Genomic DNA, 18,164 nt, shown 5'->3' with positions numbered 1-18,164 from the left:
TTTTTTGTTGCTTTTGGAAGTGATTTGTATCACCCATATGTTTCAAAGTTTTTCAAGTTGATTTTGTGTAAAAAAACATGTTTTCTGGGTGTTTTTGCAACTCATTTCACTAGTAGGCTAAGTCCCAGCCCAATCATACATTTAAATGGTCCAGTTATCAAGTTTTTCAATTTTGGACAAAGAGTTTCACGATTGGTTCGCGAGTGCCTCGTAACTTGAATCTAACTCGTGAAAATTTTGTGGGTTGCTCGTGGGTTTCTTGCTACTCAACTCTGAGTCCCTAAATTTTCGACAACTAGCGAAATACCTAGAATCAGCTTTTCGAAAGGTATTTTGTGGTTCATTTTGTTTTAAACTTCTTCCATCTTCTCCAAAACTTTATTTCTTCAACATCAAAATCCAACTAAATTCAATTTTTTTATTCCATTAACATCTCTAAGGTAATCTTTAACTCTTTTCATTAATTTGAATACTTGGATTATGTTTTTGGTGGTTTTGTGTTCATAGTTTGGATTTTCTCAAATGGAGGTTGGAAAACTTAAGTTTTGTTAAATTTTTGTATGAGATTTGTTTCTTTCGTTGATTTTCTTTAGATGTTGGCCCCTTGTGGCATTTAGAACATGTATTAAGGGCAACTTTCACCATGTTCATGCATTTCATTATATATAGGGTGTTAGTATGCACGCTAGGTGTTTGATGAATTACCTATTATACATTTTCTCACTCGTTTGGACTCTGATGAGTACCAAATTTTGAGGTTTTTCATGTTTTCTCTTTAGGAACATGTTTGGTTTATTGATTGTGTATTTTACACACCTTGCCCCACATGTGCATTTCTCATGCCTCGTTCATGCATTGCACATAATCACCTCAAGCACACACCTTTGCTACCCGTGTCATACCTTGGTCTATATCTTATTTCCTCATCCTTAGCATGTTACCTTATACTTTGTAGAATTTTTTTAAGGTGTTTTGTATTTTTTTTAAGCTTCATTTCTCATTCATGTTATACCCCATATGCATCATTCTCCTTGTTCATATCTTGTTTTCTATCCCTCCTTCTTCTTGAATTATTTGTCTATTTGTGATAAAAAGGGAGAGAGTATTGTCATTTCTATATGACTCTTGTGCACATTCTCAAGGGAAGAAATTCTATTTCTTATGCACATTCGTAGGGGAAAAATTCTTAGGGGAGATGTATATACTAAGGGGGAGAAGACATCTTTTAATAAGGAAACCTTCTTTTGTTTTGTTTTATATTATGTTTGTTTTCTTACTTTCTTTATAGTTCTTTGAGTTATGTTTAGTATCTATGCTTTGTTGTTCTCATCGCGTTGTGTTTGTGTGTTGGACTTGCATACATTCTTTATGCCTTGTGTTTAAAAAAGTTGTTCATATGTTTCACATCATGTTTACTTGATCGCGTTTTACTTGTTACATATACTTGTCCTTTATTACTTGCTTTACCTTGAGGGTCTAATGTGTTTTGTGCAAGTGTTTCAAGATACAAGTCTTTTGTCCCAAGTTCATCACAAGTTTTGGATTTAGGTGTGAGTGGGTTTTGTCATTGTAACTCATGTTTAAATCTAGAGTTTGTTATAGAGTGTTTTTGTCACGAAATAGCCAAATGGAGAGATTGTTAAGTTATGGTTTTTTACATAACATTTATGTTGGCTTTATTCTATGACAAAAGTGTTGTAATCGCATTTAATTTATTTTCTTCTATTTTGTGGGATTTTTTGTAATGGGTTCAATATTAAGTTGGTAAAGATTGTTCAAGACAGTGAAATTCGCGACTTGCTCGCGACTGACTCGCGAGTGGACGACCCGCCAAAGGTCACATGAGCAGCACATACTAGAAGCTGAAGAGTCAAGTGTCAGGCTGTATTTTGTGAGTCACTTCGCGACTTGGCTAGCCTGCAAGTGTCCTGTGAAACTCTCTGCCTAGATGATTTTAAGTGTGACTCTTATATCCTTCACCCATCATATGTATACCCTCATTACCAACAAAATTTTAACTAGGCTATTTAGAAGAAAACCCTAGAAAGGTTTCTACAACACACCCACCTTATTAGAGAAGGCTACTCATAAATGAGAGAGAAATCCTTGTAGTCTCTTCTCTTCCCTTCTTCCATTGTTATACCTTGAGAGGAGATTTGTACCCAAACACAACTCACACATATTCAGATTGTAGAGCGTGTTTTGGAGCCTAGGAAGCATTGGGTATTTGCCAAAATAAGAAGGTGTGGCTTGGCAGATGTAATCGGGCTATATCATGGGATCTGGAAAGCTCGTGAATACAAGACTCCGAGAAATCCGTTGGTAGTTGGAGCTTGGAGGGCTCAAGTACTTTGAGTATATTAGGCTTGAAAGGTCTTTTTGGTATCCTTGTATTCTAACTTATTCACAAGTGGATCATCTTGAGTTGGAGGGTCGCAGAAAAGTTTTTCACTGAGTTCTTCGGTTTCCTCTTCAATAACACATCACCGTGTTATCTTGTGTTTGCATCTCTCTTCCCTTACATTCAATTTGTTGATTATGTACACTTATGCACTAGGAAGTAGTCCCGATTAATTGTGCCTTGATTATTCTTATTTCGCACTTAGTTGAGTAGATTAAAAGCAATTAAGCTATAGTTTTAATTTGGGGGGTCTAAATAAGCTATAGTGTTTTCACACTATTTGAGCTCTCAAGGATGTTAGTTGGCTGAATGGGCTTTTGCTTTCAAGTTTCAGCTCTGTGGGGAAAATGCAATTGGTTGATTTTTCAGCTGAAGAGAGAGTTTTATATTGAGTTTGGGGTGTTCCTAATGACTAGATTTTTGGTAGTAGAAGAGGTTTTTATCCCCCATGACACTAATTTCGTGTCTTGGCTTGGGTTGCTTTTGTTTAAGGAAGAGTTTGGCATGCTTTTAACATGATTTAGGAAATAAAGTGGGTTTGTTCTAATTGGTTGCCTTTTGTCAGCCATTTCAAATTATTGGAATAGTCACCTAAGTGAGGGCTAGTAGCTAGAATTGGCCGATGAGAGCCATCTATGTTTTAACTACAAAAATGTTTTAGGGTAGAAATTTTTGGCCACAGACAACCAGAGCATAAAAACTCTTTTGGTATGAAAATTCAGGTACAAGACCTCCTCCATAAGCTTGAGGTGCTACCAATTTCCCTTACCCACTTGGTAGCATGCATGCGTTGGGCTCATGCAAAAGGACCGAAAAGAACCGACTCATACCCTCCAAACGTCACTTCCTCAATTTCCCTAATAAAAAGCATGGGTTTGGGTCATGCTTAAAAGAATAAAATATAATATAATAAATGAATTGAGTCTACAAGAAAGTCGGTCATGGTTGAGTTGGGCTTGTACAAAATGTGTTGCAAAAATGGGTATCAACAATAGCCCCTGAGAATTCATGGCGCTTATCGGCATGCGTGTGTGTATTTAATGTTTCCCATTGCTAGAAAATGTTGCAAGTTTGAGAATTAATTTACCCAAATACTCTATTTTGTTGAGATGATACGGGTTGAAAAAGCCCTTTGCAGAAATACCATGGGTCACGAAGCCCACTTGTAGAAAAATCTGTTAGGGTTTATGCCCTAAAATCCAATTTATTGGCATGTCATTAATAATTAAATTGTTTAATTATATGAGACTATCTATAAATGAACTAATGGGACATTATCTTAGTCCATGAGATGCATAGTATGTGATTTATGTAAAAAGTCACAGAAGATATAAATCACAAGTTCTTTGTAAACTCAGAAGTTTAATTCGTAGTTGGTGATGATATTGGGCGTTTCATCTGCGAAGACTATAACATATCAACTAAGATGATTTGTCTTGATCATGGAAATGGAGATTTCTAGTTGGTACGTTGATATGTTTTAAGAGTTAAAACATATTGAACTAGACCGCTGTGAGATTTATTATTCTCCTAACGACTGTCAAATGAATACTAAATCTCACGTCTTCTATTTACATGAACTCTTAATCCTGAGAGAATAATAGACCTGATCATGAGATGTAGGTTGCTTTGATATATCAGGAGTGAGATTTATTAGTAACGGTCAAAACCTCAGTATGTTGGGCAGCCACATTTTGTGTTGATGGAACATGTATTCTCAAGATAGAATTCATAGTCTCTTAACGGAGATACAAAATATTCCCTTAAGATAAGTTTAATGGGTTTGCTTATTCAGAGAGTTGGGCCAAACCAATTTAGTAAAAGTTACTAAAGTATATATTTATGAAATTGGATTTTGTAAATATATAATGAATAACTTAAAGGATTAAACCGGGTACTCAATGATAAGATGTAGTAATTTACAAAGTAGTAGTCTACATTCAAAAACTTCTTTCTCATTCAAACGGAAGCCAGCAAGCCATTTTTGTTTTCTTATTTCTTTAGATTTTGCTTCAGGAAGCCTCTCTTTCTCTACTTTGTATTTCTTGTTTTTGACTTTTAGGTAGCCTAATTTCAAGAGTTGTGAAGATTTGTTTTAACTCCACAAGAACCCTTGCCACTTAAGCTTTAACCAATACACTATATCACGTCTGTCTTTGCTTTAGACCCATTTCATGATTCTAGTTTTCATTTCTCTTTTTTTCTTTTTGTTTGTTGCTAGCACTCCTTCAAAGGTAAGCTTCATTCACACCACTTTCCCATTTCTTTAGTGGCTTTTCGATTGCCAAAACCCCAAAGGTCAGTGAGCTGGTTGTAGCGAAAAGGATAAGAATTATCGGTTGGTGAAGTGCAAAGGAGTTCTATTCAGCAAATGTTGGATACATTTGGTGTTGGTACAAACACAATAATAATGGAAATAACATAAAGAGAAACTGAATAATACTTCTGAATATTATTAATTTGAAAAAAAAAAAACACAACACTATTTGGATTAATTTTAATATTAAATTTTTTAGTTAAAGAGAGATTACTAGGCAAAGACAAGTCACTATGCATCATGAAGTTGTGCTCTACATTGAACCTTCACTTAGTAAAACAGCGATCTCAACTCCAGAGTCGTAGTGGTCTCTAACTTGAACTATGACTGCTTTCGGGAAATTAAGGGCTCGTTTGGTTTGGTCATGACTCAGATTTTATAACTCAATACACATAATTGATAACTCAAACTCAAAACCCATAACTCATAACCCAAACCTCACTTTATCTCAAAACTCCAAAATTCTTGTTTGATCACATAACTCAATCACATAACTCAATCACGTAACTCACCTTTTGCCACCATAACTCATATTTCAGAAACTGAAAACACCAAAATTCTGTTTTCAGTTTCTATCATCCATCACTTAAATTTTTTAGTTTTGATTTGAGTGATGGAAACATCACCCAAAAACCAAGCCAAACAAGATTTTTTTGGTGTGACCCACGCATTTTGGAAACTTAGTGATGAACACTGAGTGATATCACTCAAAATCTTGGTGATCCAAACAAGCCCTAAGTGTCACTGCTTACACATAACAACCCAAATGTTGACATGAGCTTTTATAGCTGCACTTTATAGCCATGTACTGATTCCAGTTTCATGAGTATATTTGAGATTAAATCCAAATCTCCTAGGAAGCGGCCCCATCCTCACACTCACATAGGTGAAATTTTGTCAAGGGTACTCTTGTAATTCTGACACCCCATTCATACGAGCTACAAATTTCATTAAGATTTTTTTACTTAACCTCTCCACATTACACGATAAATGCAATTACATCATAGGGATGAAATTGTTTTTACAAAATAAATAATTAAGTAAATAAATAGTGCATTTCTTGTGACCATCATATGGTTCGTTTTTCCCATTGAACCCGATTCTCAAGATCTCTGGGCCTTGGGTTGGGTATCCTCATGTTGGGTTTATGCCCTAAAATCCAATTTATTAGCATGTCATAAATAATTAAACTGTTTAATTATATGAGACTATCTATAAATAAACTAATGAGACATTATCTTAGTCCATGAGATGCATTGTATGTGATTTAAGTGATTTAGTCACAAAAGATGTAAATCACAAGTTCCTTGTAAACTTAAAATGTAGTTCGTAATCGATGATGAAATTGGGCGTTTCATCTGCGAAGACTATAATATATCAACTAAGATGATTTGTCTTGATCATGGAAATGGAGATTCTAGTTGGTATGTTGATATGTTTTAAGAGTTAAGACATATTGAACTGGACCGCTGTGAGATTTATTATTCTCCTAACGACTGTCAAATGAATAATAAATCTCACGACTTCTATTTACATGAACTCTTAATCCTGAGAGAATAATGGACCCGATCATGAGATGTAGGTTGCTTTGATATATTAGAAGTGAGATCTATTAATTACGGTCAAAACCACAGTATGTTGGGTAGCCACATTTAGTGTTGATGGAACATATATTCTCAAGATGGAATTCATAGTCTCTTAACAGAGATACAAAATATTCCCTCGAGATAAGTTTAATGGGTTTGGTTATTCAGAGAGTTGGGCCCAACCACTTCAGTACGGAGTTACTAAAGTATATATTTATGGAATTGGATTTTATAAATATATAATGAATAACTTAAAGGATTAAACTGGGTACTCAAGGATTAAGATGTAGTAATCTTCAAAGTGACAGTCTACATCCATGACTGTGTATTACTACGAATATTTTATGAAGGGGTTGCATGTACAATAAAGTCTTGGGATATAATTTATAGATAAGGCCTAAAGTGCAACTATATTAATATAGTGGTATTAAATATAGTTAATGGTAATTTTAGACTTGTCAAGAGTTGACAGAAAAGCCCAAGACCCATTGGAGCTAGTGTCTTATTGATCCATTTTGGTCCCACTCCAAGCCACACACAAGAGCCCAATTGGAATGGCCCAAAAGGCTAGCCCAATTAGATAATTAGTTATATATAAGAAGAGAAACATACAGAATGTTGGGTGTGGTGTGAGACATCATTTTGAAATGGTGAGTATGTGAGTGTTAGACACTCTCCTATTCTCTCATTGGAAACTGATTGAGAGACCACACATCTTGGGCATTAAGTGGAATTGGAGTGAAGATTAAAAGTCTTCCCAAGTGCTTCTGATCTTTGGTTTTGAATTTCACCGCTTCAAGGTACGCTTTCTTGTTCTTTAATTCTGTAACTTACATAGTACATGTTATCAATTGCGAGTGAAGTAGATCCGTTATTTTCTGCTACGCATGTTTGCATGAGATACAAATACGTATTTTCCATGTATTTTTCCAACACCTCATTCATGGCTCATGAATCATGGACTTTAGTCCCATCCCCCTTGGTGTATTCCAAACTCTATTTTTTTCCAAAGCCTTGGTAAATGGATCTACAAGATTATCATTAGATTTAACATAATCCATAGTTATGATGCCACTACTCAAATAAGATCACACAGTACGAGCTTTCTTCTTATAGTTCTGGATTTACCATTGTAATAATGGTTTTTAACTCTACCAATTGCGGCAGTGCTATCACAATGAATTAATATAGGTAGAATTGGTTTTTCCCAAAGTGAAATTTCATATAACAAATCTCTATTGATGCCCACTTTGGCAAAAGGGCCCAATAACAAGAAGAAGCCCAAAAATATAAAAGGGGTGAAGGAAGAAGAATTAGCAAAGTAAGAAAAACCATTGAGCCCAAATGACAAAAATAATGGTCCACGAGCCTATAAAGTAGTAAAAAATACTCCAAAGAAAGCAAACAGACCCAAGTAAGCCTAGAGAAGGAAGTAATAAGCCCATGGGAATCATAAGAAGTAGAAAGCAAGCAAAGATGGGACGAAGGAGCCTAAAAAAAGGAATTAGTAAAAGGGGTTAGTGCAAAAGCCAACAAACCCCAAAAGTAAAGGTTATGGTAATTGGGTCGGGGATTCCTGAAAGATTTAGCAAAAACCCATGGGAATGTAAGAATGGAATAGGCCAAGGATACCCAAAGGAATGAAATGGGCCGAGGATGCCCAGAGAAATAAAATGGGTCAAGGAAGCCTAAGATGATATGAGAAGAAACCTAGCAGAAATACTAGGCAACACGAACTAAGTAAAGAAAAAAAATATAGCAAGCCCAAAGGAGGCCCAACAGGCACAATTAAGCGATACATGGTAAAAACAATATAGTGGCATGACAGAAATATTAGTCGACCCATAAACCAGAAGTAAAAGGAGACAGGGGCTGAATTGAAGAAGAAATGGCCCATACCCAAGCAAGACCCACCCCAGAGAAGAAACAAAATGCAAAGAATGAAAACCCAATGACTCATCCACGCCACAAAGGGTTAAAAATAAGCAGCAGAACACCCAGCAAGACCAAACAAACCTGCAGGCAATGGCAAACGCATGAACAACAGACAAGCCATGGACTCACATAGGAGTGGAGGACGCACAAGGCTCAGGCACCAGCCACTTGTACCCAACCAATATAGGCCCAATGGGCCACATGTTAAATGTAAGAGAGGGTATGGTCTAGCGATGAAGAGAAAAGGGAAGTCTATTCTGGGATTCCCGCTTAAGTTCTTTTGGGTGAAATGTCCTGCTGGGATGACATACCACCCAAAAGAGGGAAAGATGAGTTGGAATCATTAGGTGCATACCATAGTTATTAGTAAGAGAGAATACCCAACCTTTATCCGGATGGGAATACCACGGAGAATAAAAAAATAAAACAAAACTACTTTTGTCTAGTAATGGAATGTGATGTAGCCAACACATAGTAGTGGTGGTAGTTGAGCAGCCAGCAGACTAGTGGGTGGCCCGGGCAAGACGCCTACACCAGGCCAAAAGTAGTTAAGGGGTAAAATGATAAATCTTATCACAACAGGTATTATAAAAAGGCCTTAGCTGTGCACAACAAAAAGGGAGGAAAAAACGGGAAAAGCAAGGAAGACTAGCAGGAAATATAGAAAGAAATAGAAAGTAGAGAGAAAACAAAGAGAATTAAAAAATAAAAATAAAAAGCGTAGGAAGTGAAGTGACAAAACAAGAATGCGATAAGGCATGCACCAATAGGCTACTCCCTTCTCTCTCTCTCAACAGCCTACTCTCTAGCAAGTTAAGAGATTTGAGAATAAGCCACTTAGGTCCATTCTTTCAAAGTGGGCAATTCTATGGCATGATTTCCCTGTGAGATTTCCCACATTAGAGATTGGCTCCCTTCTTGGACTTAAATCTGCTAAGGAGTCAAGTCCAACAGACTAACCCCATTTTTTTTCCCTATTTTATCATGGTCGATTAAGCATTAACATTATTCTTTTCTTTGTTGTGAACTTATTTCTGCCATACTCACATCATTGTATTTACATATTACGAATTTTTTTTTTAATATTATCTTTGGTTGGTAGCAAGCACATTAGTTAGAATATCTTTTTTATTATCCTGTCATATTATGTGCCTCCTGCTATAACATTTTTGTAACAGCATCCCCTGCTGTGGGCATCTGACCAAGATCTCTACAAAGGGGTCCCAACTTGTGCATTAGCTGGCTTAAGGTGAGTTTCAATTAAGCCAATCCCAACTCTCCTACCCTAAAACTATTGGGCCATAGTACGGTAGGAAATAGTCCAGTCCAGAATACAAAAAAGGCCCACCATATCTAAATTGGTGACTTCGCTGGGGAGTTGGGAAAAAGACAAGGAAGGTAGATAAAGCCCTTGCAAGTTATGCCCCTGAGATCAAAGATGACACGGAACATGAGTGCAGTGCCCTTGTAGGCAGAGTCAAGACCAGCAACGCCCCACCAGCACCAACCTAACTAGGCAGAAGGTGTTAATGGAACAGAGGCTAGACCACAACAGCATAAAAGAGTTCCTGCTAATAATTACAATTTTTAATTGAGGTGCTGCAATCTGTGCAGCATTCCCAGCAGCAGATAATGGAAGAACTTGCTAAATGAAAGTAGACAAGACAAAAGAAAAAGGAAGCCAGCATGACCTAAAGCATGCGACAGACAAGAAAGAAACCCCTGCAGGGCATGGGCCGCATAATACAGAGCAACAGTTCATCACCATGGCTAAAGTTGCAGCGCTTCTAGAATGAGAAAGGGCCAAAGCAGCGAAGGAAAGGTTTTATTCACGAAGGCCTCCTTACCCGCTGTGAATACTCAACAAGCCATACCCTGAAAGGTATGATCCACTAACTTTCACACAATACGATGGCAAAAGAGGAAGTGCTATCGAACATGTGAGCAAGTTTATTAACACCCTCGATCCCTATGCGGCAAATGAGGACTTGTGTCTTTGGGAATTTTCTAAATCCCTATGTGACCTTGCGTACAATTGGTACATTGATTTGAAACTAGGGTTAGTCCTAACATGGGATGACATGGTAGACATGTTTTGCACCAAATACTTTCATGGAGAAGAGACGGTAACGTTTGCAACTTTGCAAGCAACCAAGCAAAGAAGCGCTGAAGATTTAATGAAATACATCAAGAGATTCAGAGACATAGCTCTTTACGGCTATGATCATTGTGAGGAAAAGACATTTGTGGAAATGTGTATGGGAAACATAATTGTGGAATACAAAACTATTCTAGAGAATTTAGAAATCTCCCAGTTCGCGTAATAGTTCCAAAAAGCCAGGAAGATCGCCTAATCAGTAAGGCCAAGTTCCACAGGCCCAAAGAACAGAGGACCACTCCACAAGCCATGGCAGTATCTACAGGCGAAAGGAAGAGGAAATCAGATGGGAGGGAGTACGAGACCCCTCTACCATTACCATGTACACTGAAGGAGCTAGATGTGCTCCTAGATAAATGGATCGTAGATGGGGTCTTCAAGCCCAACCAAGTTTTCTAGGGACCTACCGAAGAAGAGCAGAAAGACCCGCGTTTCTGTTGTTTGCACAATTATGTGTAACACTCTACCATAGAATGTTGGGTGCTCCATAAACTAGTACATCGAAGAAACAAAGAAGGAACTCTCGAGTTATCTTAGCCAGACCTCCAAAGAAACCCTTTCCTAAACCACAAAGGAAAAGGAGTGGCAGTAGTCGTCATTTGCGCAGATCCAAAGGAAGACAAAGAGGAAAGGCCAGCCTTGTCTGTCGTAGCAATTACCACCTTACAAAAAAGTTCTAGGTTCAAGAACCTGTTTGATCAATTGGAACTCACAGTAAATGAGTGAAGAATTGCCACCGAGGCTCTAGTGAGCATTGCCTTAGGGGCAAAAGTAGAGTACTTGTCGGCAGAAACCAGAGCTGACAAAGCTTTCTTACAGGACACAAAGGAGATCACTTTTAGTGATGAAAATATGAAGTGGGGTATTCAAATTAGAGAAGACCCCTCTGCCTGGCGGCTTCCATAAACCAAATCCCTGTCAAAAGGGCCTTGGTCGATACGAGCGCTTTCGTAAACCTCATTCTGGTGGTCACATTACAAGCAATAGGAATTTCAAAAAGGAAAATACATGGGTGCCTAATGGAGGTGACAAGATTTGGGAGAAAAGGTGAATATACCGCAAGCCACATCCAGTTGTGGTTGAAAGTGAGACCAGTAGCCTCATTGGCCCATTTTGATATGGTAAAAATGGAAGTCTTGTACCACATATAATTGGGAAGGCCATGGTTGCATAAGTACCAATTGGTCCCATCTACCTACCATCAATGTGTGAAAGGAAGGCTGAATAGAAGAATGATACGGATAGCAGAAATCCCGTCACCCTTCGAGTAAGCAGAGGCTCATCTGGTAGAAAACCATGTTTTATGATGAATGGGCACCATCCGATAAGAGCTCAGTGTCTAAACCACGAGGCACCTTCGTCCCTAAGTGGAAGGATGTTCAAGATAACCTAAAGCCCGATCTGAGGGGACTAATAATGCAAAGGAAGAAGAGGAAAGAAGTGCCTGCTTTGGAGCCAAGTGATGCATCACGATGTGTCAGGGTTCAGACCCCTAAAAGCAGAATAATCTACAAGTTACGAAGGTGCGCAAGGCCCACTTGCGATACATAAGAGGGTCTTAGACAAAGGCCACATCATAAAAGTTTGGTGTGCTATGGAGCCTAGAAAAATTTGAAAGAAGAAAGCAATACAGAAAAGGAGGAGGGAATTACAGCAAAAAAGGATACACAGGTAGCAGTAGAAGAGAAATTGGAAGAAGTCGATTTTAGCACCAACCTACAAAAGCCAAGATCTATTTTGATAATTTCGAAACTATCAGAGGAAGAAAAGTCAAAACTCATACTATTGTTGAAAGAATTTAGGGATGTCTTCGCATGGGACTACAACTAGATGCCCAGGCTAGACCTAGGATTGGTAGTGCACATGCTCAATGTAGATCCCGAGGATAAGTCGGTGGCTCAGCCTGCCAGAGTATTTCACACTGAAATAGAAGAACAAATAGTAAAAGAGGTGCAAAAGCTATTAGCCGTTGGTTTCATTAAACCTATCTAGCACCCGTGATGGTTGTCCAATATCGTGTGTAGACTTTAGAAATGGGTAGATAAGATGTTGCGTACATTTCAGAAATCTCAACCGAGTCTACTCGAAGGACGAATTCCAGCTACCAAAAAAGGACCTGCTAATAGACTCTTTAGCAGGAAACGCCATGTTCTCCTTTATGGATGGATTTAGCGGATATAACCAGATTCGAATGGCGCTAAGAGATACGGAGAAAATTGTTTTCAAAACACCCATAGGCAATTTCTACTTCATTGTGATGCCCTTTGGGTTGAAAAATGTAGGCACAGCTTACCAATGCACAATGACAGTCATATTCCATGACATGATGTATCACGAGCTAAAAGACTATATGGATGACATAGTCATAAAGTCGAAGAGACAAGAAGACCATGTCAAAGTATTGAGAAAAGGTGTTTAAAAGATGTAGAGTTTTTAAGCTAAGAATGAATCCCCTCAACTGTGCCATTGGAGTGTCTTCTGGGAAATTCTTAGGATTCTTGGTCCACAGTAGGGGAATAGATATGGACCCGACCACAACTACAGCTATAGCAACCATGAAGCCGCCTACCATGGTGAAGGAATTGAAGAGTTTTCTAGGGAATGTCTCTCACATCCGGAAGTTCATCCCAGGCTTAGCGTCAATCACTTCAACCTTTGCCAAATTACTCAAGAAGGGATAAAGCTTCAAGTGGGGAGAGGCATAATAAACAGCCTTTCGAAGGCTGAAGTAGATTATGACGAACCTCCCTATGGTGCAAGCCTCAATCCGCAAAAGGCCACTGTTGCTATACCTAGCCTCTAGCTTATATGCCATAAGTGCTTTGATCGCCCAAGAAGATGGAGGCGGCGTTGAGCAACCAGTCTATTACGTAAGTCACGCTCACAAAGGATACGCCATTACTTTCTAGCCTATGAGATATGTTTGATGACGAAGTCCCATGCAATCTAGGCTCTTCTTCGATAGCCAATCCTCCCCAAGAGGATATCCCAGTGGTTGTTACATTTGTCACAATATAACTTGAAGGCGGGAACACCTAAGGCAATAAAGAGTCAGGATATAACAGATTTGCTAGTGTGATTCCCAAGAGAAGAGGAACTGCCGCTAGATGAAAAAGTTCTAGGGGAAGTGGCCGCAGCAGAAGTAATCGAATGGCAATGGGTAATGAAGTTCGATGGTTCTTCCATGGCCCACTCAGGGGGTGCAGGAATAGTCCTTTATCCTGAAGGGAAAGAAGTCGCGGTGCTCTCATTTAAATTGGAGTTTCCTTGCTCAAACAATACCATAGAGTACGAGGCCTACCTCATCAAGTTTTCCACAGCTCTCGAAATGGCGATCAAGCAATTGAAGGTGATAGGTGACTCCAATTTGGTGGTTTACCAGGCCAAAGGAAGCTTCTCTTTGAAGGAACCAAGTTTAGCTCCGTACAAGACATTGGCCCAAAAAATGGAGGAAAGATTTTCAACATTCAAGATAAAGCACGCTCAGAGGAGCGAGAAACAATATGCGAACAAGCTGGCCGCGTTGGGATCGTAGATAGCCTTTGAAGGAAGTAGCACCAAAGTTAAAGTCAGTAAGTGAGGGGTACTCCCATAAAGAAATACTTAGTGAAAGAAGGAGATATGGCAAATTTAAAGACATTAAAGGATTATACCCTGATGAAAGGGGAATTATACCGCAAGATGCCAGGAGGAATTCTATCAAGGTGTGTGGGACAAGAAGAGGCCCATAGAAAATTGAAGGAAGTGCATGTCAAAACCTGCAGGTTCTGCATTAAGATAAGCCTTTATTGCAGACTTCAGAGAACGGGTTTTTATTGGCCAAGCATGGGTAAGGACGCAGAACTAATCCAAACCCAATGCAAAGCCTACCATTTGGCTACAGACAGGGAGGAAAGTTATGCTGTTTTCACTAGCGAAGACTGGAGAAGCCCATTTGTGCACTACCTAACAGAAGGTATCTTACCACAAAAGCATAGTGAAAGATATAAACTTAAAAGGCTGGCAGTGCACTACTTTTTTATTGAGGGAATCCTTTTTAAGAAAGGCTATAATGGAGACCCATTACGATGTTTGGGTCTTGAAGAAGCGAGGGAAATGATAAAGGAGGTACATGCAAGGGAATGCGGAGAGCATCAAGGGAAGAAAAAGCTATACCAGTGTCTACAGTAGGGGGGTTATTATTAGCCCACTATGAAGAAAGCCACAGTAGAATTTGTGAAGAAATGTCACAGTTGCCAAGTATAGGCTAACTTAATTCACACTCACCCATAGAATTTGCATAGCATGGTCACCCCGTGGCCCTTCCACACTTGGGGGCTTGACTTAGTGGGACTAGCTAATCCACCCTCGCATGGGTACATATGGATCCTTGTGGCTCCGACGTACTTTACCAAATGGCAGAAGCCATACCACTCCGTAAGGCCATAGGAGGAGTTGTGGAAAACTTTCTCAAGGAGAACATAATTATTATGTTCGAAGTACCTCATAAGATCATCAGTGACAATGGAACACCATTTGTCAACAGTGAGGTAAGAAAGATGCTAGAGTTTTATCAAATCAAACACCACCGGTCATCACCCTATTACGCCTAATGGAATGGGCAGGCAGAAGCAACAAACAAGACTCTCATCAAGATTATTAGCAAGATGAATCAAGAATATACTGGAGGATGGGCAATGCATCTTCCAGACGCCCTTTGGACCTTCCGAAGCTCGCCCAAGTCTACCACAGGATTTTCACCCTTCTCCTTAGCCTACGGAATAGAGGTAATGAGCCCAGCTGAAGTGATGACACCCTCCTTAAGGGTCATGTAGGCACAAAAGAAAGAAAAGGAGAAGGAAGTCTTCGCAGCAGAAAGATGCGAAGACTTGGAGGGATTAGATGAAAAAAGGGAGGAGGCCCATGAGCGTAGCCGTAGATATAGACAAAAAATGACTGAAGCTCATGGCTGGACGAATAAGGAATCACGTCAGGTGAGATATGGCAGGACCGTCTACATTTTCACCAAAGTTGGAAGGACCCTTTGTAGTAAGGGAAGCATATGCAGATGGGTATTATCGTTCAGCCCAGATGAATGAAAATGATCTAATGGACCCCATTAACGGCAAATGGTTAAATCAATATTATGCCTAAGAGACATTGTAGTTGTTTCATTTCTCCCGTTTAGTTTTTTTTTTTTTTTTTCTTTTCCCTTCCTCCAAGTGATCACCCTTACCAGGGATGATGTCACAAGAAAGTATTGTAGTATGTTTTCACTTGTAAAAAGTAACGGAGACTATGAAGTATTAGCAAAAAACATATTGTATCATAATCATAGTAATAACCATAGCAGATATAGTAGCAGATCTATCATAATAGATTCTGAACCCAAAATGTATAAGTCATGTCAGACTTATCAAATAAGTGCTAGAGAAAATAAGGAAGTGTATAGGGTGCAATGAAAAGGGGAAGAAGATAAACATAGGCGAAAGAAAATAAATAGGAAACTACACTGAAAGCTCGGATTTGTGTTAAAAACACAAGAGCTATTTAGACCCTAAAATAAAAGATTACGGCTCGGTTGATTTTACTCTAAATTAAACTAAGTGCGGAATAGAGTAAATGCGAGCAAACAAACAATACAACTACTCTAAGCCATATTCAATAAAACACAGTACTAAAATGAAAGCTAAAAGAGTAGGGAAATGAGATGCAAACACAAGATAGCATGCCGATGTTATTGAAGAGGAAACCGAAGAACTCGGCGAAAAACCTCTCCGCTGCCCTTCAAGTGGTAAATCGATCCACTAGACAATAAGTTAGGATACACGAATAGCAAAAGACCCTCCAAGCCTGGTCTACCTAATGCACCTAAGCCCTCCAAGATCCTACTCCAACAAAGCTTCTCGGATCCGTGTCTTGTCTAGCTTTCTGAATCCCGCAATGTGCCCAATTGCATCCGCCAAAGCTTGGCTTCTTCCAATGCTTCCTAGCAACACCAAAAAACTCACTGGACACTTAGTATGGGTGTGGTAAGTGTTTGGGATATCAGCCTCTCAAGGATTTAGAAATTGAGAGGTAGGAGTAGAGGAAAACCACAATGGATGGTGTGTAGAATTGTGGGTATGACAATCTCACACTCTCAAGGGTTTGAAGCTAGGGTTTTCTCTTCTAAAAGCTCTCTGCTCAATATGTGGGTAATGATGGTATATATAGTGTGTATGAGGATGTAGTGGAGCAGATAGGACAAAATAGCAAAAAAGACTATTTCGCGGGTATCTAGCAGGAAGGCCTTACCCGCAAGACACTCGCGAAAACAAGCTGTCATCATCTGTCATGACTCTTCGCATTCCAGTCATGTGCAAGGCACATGCATCACTTCGTGGGATGCTTAGTCGCAAGCTACCCATGAGAATTCTTCTATCTTCACATGCTTGAGTCTTCACACTCTCTCTCTCTATCACACAACCCTTACAATAAAATCCCACATAAAATACAGGGTATAAAAGATTGAACAAAATTACAATCAAATTTGGCATGGAATTAAAGCCAACACAAAACAGTTGTAAATCAAAACTTTACAATCTCACCCTTTGGCTATTCCGTGACAAAACACCCTATAACAGACTCTAGACTTAAACGTGAGTTTGAGAATAGTGGCAAAACTCACTCACACCTAATCTAGAAGCTGTGAATCACTTGCACGAATAGACCTGTATCTTGAAACACTCACACACAAACAAAACTTTCATTAAGCTTATGACAAGTTGAATACAAGGTACGTATATGAGCAAGTATAATGCGATCAAGATAAACAACAAGTAATAAGCAATGAAGCATAACTTGATCATACAAGAACAGTCATTACGTAATGACTACAATGATCATTTAACTAATAAACGATCATCTGGACACACAATGCAATTAAGTGCAAAGTAAAAATTAATTGCATGTCCAAAACACTCAACCAATGCAAAATACCAAAGTATTTGCATTAAGGATACACAATCCAACAAGGGCACAAGAGTGTAGAACTCAAGATAAACTATAAGTACAAAAAAAAATGCCACAAAGCAATGACATAAACACAAAGTGCTGAATATTAAATTGAATTTTAATCAAAGTACTTAAAGCTTTAAAAGAAAAGCAATGTAAAAGAAAGAGTTCTAGACTATGGTATAAGCAAGTAAACAACTAAACCACAAAAAGTTAACCAAAAAGTCTAAAAAGTGCATGTGCTACACTATGCTCCACTATGCTCTATGCTCCCCCTCAAAATGAGCTACTCCCCCTCAAAATTTTCTCTCCCTTTTTGACCGGAATGGCCAAAGAAGCTAGAACTAATCTGATTCGGAGTCGGATCCATGAGCCATTGACATATCCTCGATCTGTGATGATAAGGTAGTGATTTGACCTTGGATGTAAACAAATTGATCCGCAGTATGATACACATGAGACTCAAGCATGCCATATATCTGATATACCGTTGCTAGAAGGTGATCAAGATGATCAGATCCTCGTGTAGGTGCTGAAGAGGATGGCTATGCTGAAGTCTCTAGGGCAGAAGTGAATCGATCAATCTCATCCTCTGTGTCTCTACCTTCTTCTTGAACAGTAGCCCTTGGAATTTGAGAAGTGCTTGTCTTTGATCCTTTGATGTGAGATGTGCTTCGAGTCACTGTGTGTCCACCAATAGGATAGTCCCTTTGAACCACAGTGAGACCACTCGGAAGTTTGAGCCTTGTCTTTGCAATTAGGCCCATTATGAGTGAGGGAAATGGCAGAACT

General features: G+C 38.9%; 2 protein-coding genes across 2 annotated transcripts; both read left to right on the top strand.

Moving 5' to 3' along the window:
• The first annotated feature begins 13,560 nt into the window (after positions 1-13,560).
• Positions 13,561-13,932, top strand: LOC142605772 (uncharacterized). Its single transcript, XM_075777211.1, has one exon. The coding sequence runs from the start codon at positions 13,561-13,563 to the stop codon at positions 13,930-13,932; it is 372 nt and encodes a 123-aa protein (XP_075633326.1).
• An 826-nt stretch (positions 13,933-14,758) lies between these two features.
• On the top strand, positions 14,759-15,211 carry LOC142605771 (uncharacterized). The gene is made up of 2 exons (XM_075777210.1): positions 14,759-14,926; positions 15,002-15,211. The coding sequence occupies exons 1-2, from the start codon at positions 14,759-14,761 to the stop codon at positions 15,209-15,211; spliced, it is 378 nt and encodes a 125-aa protein (XP_075633325.1).
• Positions 15,212-18,164: the final 2,953 nt, after the last annotated feature.

This window comes from Castanea sativa, chromosome 8 (genome assembly GCF_040712315.1).
Source record: "Castanea sativa cultivar Marrone di Chiusa Pesio chromosome 8, ASM4071231v1".
Lineage (NCBI taxonomy): Eukaryota > Viridiplantae > Streptophyta > Magnoliopsida > Fagales > Fagaceae > Castanea > Castanea sativa.
Note: the sequence above shows the minus strand (reverse complement) of the source record. Positions and strands in the feature narration are given on the sequence as shown.